Here is a 4,041-nt window from a genome sequence, read left to right on the forward strand (position 1 = left end):
TGTCTCTGTGAAGAAAGGACCTATAAATATCTAGTGTAAATGTATCAGCAAGTCTGGGAGATGGACCAGAGGTTAAATTGCTTGCTATGCAAGTGTGAAGATATGAGTTAGGCTCCCCAGAAGCCACCTAAAGCCTGATGTGGTAGTTTACATCTGTAATCCCACTGCTCTGACTGCAGGATGGGAGGCAGAAACAGAAAAAATTCAAGAAGCTAACAGGCCATCTAGTTTGGCATATGCTGTGACCAAAAACAAAAGACCCTTACTCGAAGTGAAAGGCAAGGCTGACCCCCAAGGTTGTCCTCTGACTGTTATATGAGTGTCATGGCACACACATACCTTCACACACATGTGAACACAAATATATATATATATATATAGAGAGAGAGAGAGAGAGAGACAAATATATATATATATATATGGAGAGAGAGAGAGAGAGAAAGAGAGAGAAATCAAATATTGCTAGTTGAGTACCAGATGGCAGGTCTATGCATTCCATTTGAAATTTGGCAGGTAAGATACTTATATCAGCTGAAATTAGAGAAGAAAATATTTAAAAAATTATTTTTCCAGAAAGATTGAAATCCACTTTCAAATTCTGGTATGAACTTCCAAAGCAAGACTACATTTTCTTTAACTGTTCATAGGATTACGTTTAACTGACAAACATGTCATGATACAAAAACTTGTTCATTTGAATTTGAACTTGCCATAATTTCAGTTTCATTTAGAACACTGTTATGATTCAAAACATTATGTTGAAAAATTGGTTTTCACCTTAAATATGGATATTTAACTCATTTCACTGAGTAATTAAATGACCAAATACACTAAATTTGTAAGCCAGTCATCATCAAGTTCTTGTAAAGTTTGTCAAACAGTCTGTGAGCAGGCAAAATTGAGACCCTCATGCAGCCTCTGATTCCCATTCAAATGTTCTTCAACATTTTTGGTCAATATCTTAGGTCTAACACAAAGAGAGTTCTCTTAAACACCTATTATCAAGTGCTTCCTTTCCAATGTTCTCCTGAATGCATCTTTCACCTCCTTGTTCCTCAAACTGTAGATGAGGGGATTTAACGTGGGAATCATCACAGTATAAAATAAAGAAATCACTTTATTGATATTCAGGGAGGAAGTTGCACTTGGTCGAACATAGATGAAGAAGAGAGTCCCATACAGGATGGAGACAGCTGCCAGGTGAGAAGAACAAGTAGAGAAGGCCTTCTGCCTCCCTTTGGCAGTTTGGATCTTCAAGATAGCCATCAGTATGCAGATGTAGGAGACTATGATGATCAGACCACTGAGCACTCCTATTGCTCCAGAGAAGGCAAAGAGCACCAACTTATTTTTATAGGTGTCAGAGCATGCTAGGGAAAACAATGGGGAAATATCACAGAAGAAGTGGTTGATAACATTTGGACCACAGAATGGTAAGCAAAAAGTTAAAGTTGTATGTGTCATTGTACTTACAAGAGCTATGGCATAAGGCCCAATAACCAGCTGCACACAGACATGCTGGGACATAATAAGAGTATACAGCAAGGGCTTACAAATGGCTATATACCGATCATATGCCATTGCAGCCAGGAGGAAACACTCGGTTGCCACAAAGAGACCAAAGAACCACATCTGTGCTGCACAGCCCACAAAAGAGATGGCTTTTTTCTCTGCAAAGATATCACACACCATCTTAGGAGCTATAGAAGAAGAGGAGCAGACATCTACAAAGGACAAGTGGCTAAGAAAAAAGTACATAGGTGTGTGCAGCCTGGGATCCACCCATATGAGAATGATCATGCCCAAGTTACCCCCCAGGGTCAGAAGATAGATAAAGAGAAATGTAATGAAAAGAACAATCTTCTGAAGGAGATGATCCGTGAGTCCCAGGAAGAGAAACTCAGTCACTGTGGTCTCATTCTTTTCTGCCATTAAGCAGTTGAGATCTGTCAAAAGAATGACAATTATGTTTTTCAAAACATCAACTATGAGAAGCTACAAGTGGTATTTGAAGTCAATGACAGAGTATCATCAATTGATCTATTACAGACAACTGGGCAATGTTGTTGGGATGGGAAGAGAATAGTTCTACTTACTAGATTTGGGAAGATGTGAAAATCTGTGCAAACTTAAGTAACTTACTCTTGAACTATTTGGATTTTGTACCCTCTCTCAAGAGTTTTCTACTACATAATCTAAAACTCTCTTAGATTATAAAATTAGATTTGAAATGAAAAATTACTCTGTTTTTTTTTTGTCTTAATGTCTGATGGAATAAAACTCACTTAAGTAGTTTGAGAAAAACGTCAGCGTGCAAAGTCCTTGCCTTTCAAGTCCTTGTCTTAGAATTGTAATTTGATCCCCAGAACCCATATAAAGTTGTACTTGATGGTTGTGTACTTATCATCCCAGGTCTCTGGAGGAAGGCACATACAAATCCCTGGGGCTTCCCAGCCACCTAGTCTAGCTTACTTGGCAAGTTCCAGACCAGTGAAAGACCCAGTTTCAATAAAACAAGCTTGACAGTATCTGAGGAATGACAGCTGAGGAGGTTGTCCTCTGGCATACACACACACACACACACACACACACACACACACACACCCACTTAAAAAAAAAAAAAAACCTATTTGTGTATACCTTTATTGGGAACACTGTAAATACCAGTGCGGTTAGGACAGTAATATCAAATATCTAAAGTTGTTAAGAATGTATCTACACCTTATTCCTTTCATCTCCAAAATAAAGAAAACAATGATTTCTATATATACATAAGAAGCATTTACTGACTTTAAATATTCAAAATATTTTAATGCACAACACTGAAAATGTACTTCTCAACATCATCATGAAAACTGCACAGAAAATTAAGCACCTGTCAAGTTAAAATAACATAAAATTATTTGACATGATTTCCTATATTTAAAAAAACTTCTTTAAAGGCAATTAATGTGTTCTGTCAACATAAAAGCAGTTTTCCACTTGAGCTATATAAATATTAATGTTTAACTCAATATATTTCCAAATAGTTAATATAATTTATCTTGATCCCCAGAACCCACATAAAAACTGTTCTTGATGGTGTGTGTTTATCATCCCCAGGTCTGGAGAGGCAGAGACGATATAAATCTATGTGGTTTATTTTTACTGTATTGACATCATTGTATTAACGCTGTGTGGATGGATTTTAAGCAGGTAGAAAGACTGCGCTAGGTTTTTCTTGAGTATTATCTATTGTAGAGGTGTTTTTGCTCATGCCTTGTGTCTTTTCATGTGCCTGCAACTATGCTAAGATAGGTATGTTAGGACAAAAGATTGCTATTAGTTTAATAACTATTTGTTTGCTCATTTATTTATTATTTGAATGTAAGTTATTTTAAGTAATCCATAAAATGATCTTAGAATTCATCATGGGAAGCTTGTTTCTCTCTCTCTTTTCCCTGCTCTCTGAATTGCTTATATTTTAATTAATTGACAAATAAAATTGTGTATATTTCTGATCTTAAAAAATTATGCTTCAAAATATGCATGCCTTTTACAATCCTCAACTCAGGGTAACTAGCATGCATTAGCACACATGCACATTGTTTAATGTGATGTGAGCACTTAAAAACCTTTAGCAATTTTTCAAGACTATAGTATATTACTATTATTTGAATATATTATTTGCATAATTATGTATGTATCTTTGAACAGGCAAATCAGTTTAGGAAAAGTCATGCAGACCAACTGCATAGTCTTATAAAATTGAATAAAATATCAAAACCTTATGAGATACTGGATGGGAGAATGTGTTATTGAAGTTCAAATTGTTATTGTTTCTCTACTATGTTTCAAAAACTCCCTACGATCAATAATCCAGTGTACTTACTTCTTTAAAAATATCTTTTCTGCATCTCTTTCAAATACTTCAAAGAAAATTATCATTTTCTAGAACATGGAAGATTCAATTTCCTTCATGGTGGGGGCCTTTCCAAGATGTAGGACTTTCAACATACTTAGTGAAGAAGATGAACTGTCCATGGTCACGAACTTGGTCAT

The 4,041-nt window shown here is 35.8% G+C and overlaps 1 protein-coding gene across 1 annotated transcript; it reads right to left on the reverse strand.

The window, feature by feature from the left end:
- Positions 1 to 987: 987 nt before the first annotated feature.
- Positions 988 to 1,932, reverse strand: LOC103736676 (olfactory receptor 5G3-like). The gene has a single exon (XM_008836185.1). It carries the CDS (start codon positions 1,930 to 1,932, stop codon positions 988 to 990), a length of 945 nt encoding a protein of 314 aa, XP_008834407.1.
- Between the last annotated feature and the right edge of the window lie 2,109 nt (positions 1,933 to 4,041).

The sequence above is a fragment of the Nannospalax galili genome, unplaced genomic scaffold, assembly GCF_000622305.1.
Source record: "Nannospalax galili isolate Female #2095 unplaced genomic scaffold, S.galili_v1.0 scaffold337, whole genome shotgun sequence".
NCBI lineage: Eukaryota > Metazoa > Chordata > Mammalia > Rodentia > Spalacidae > Nannospalax > Nannospalax galili.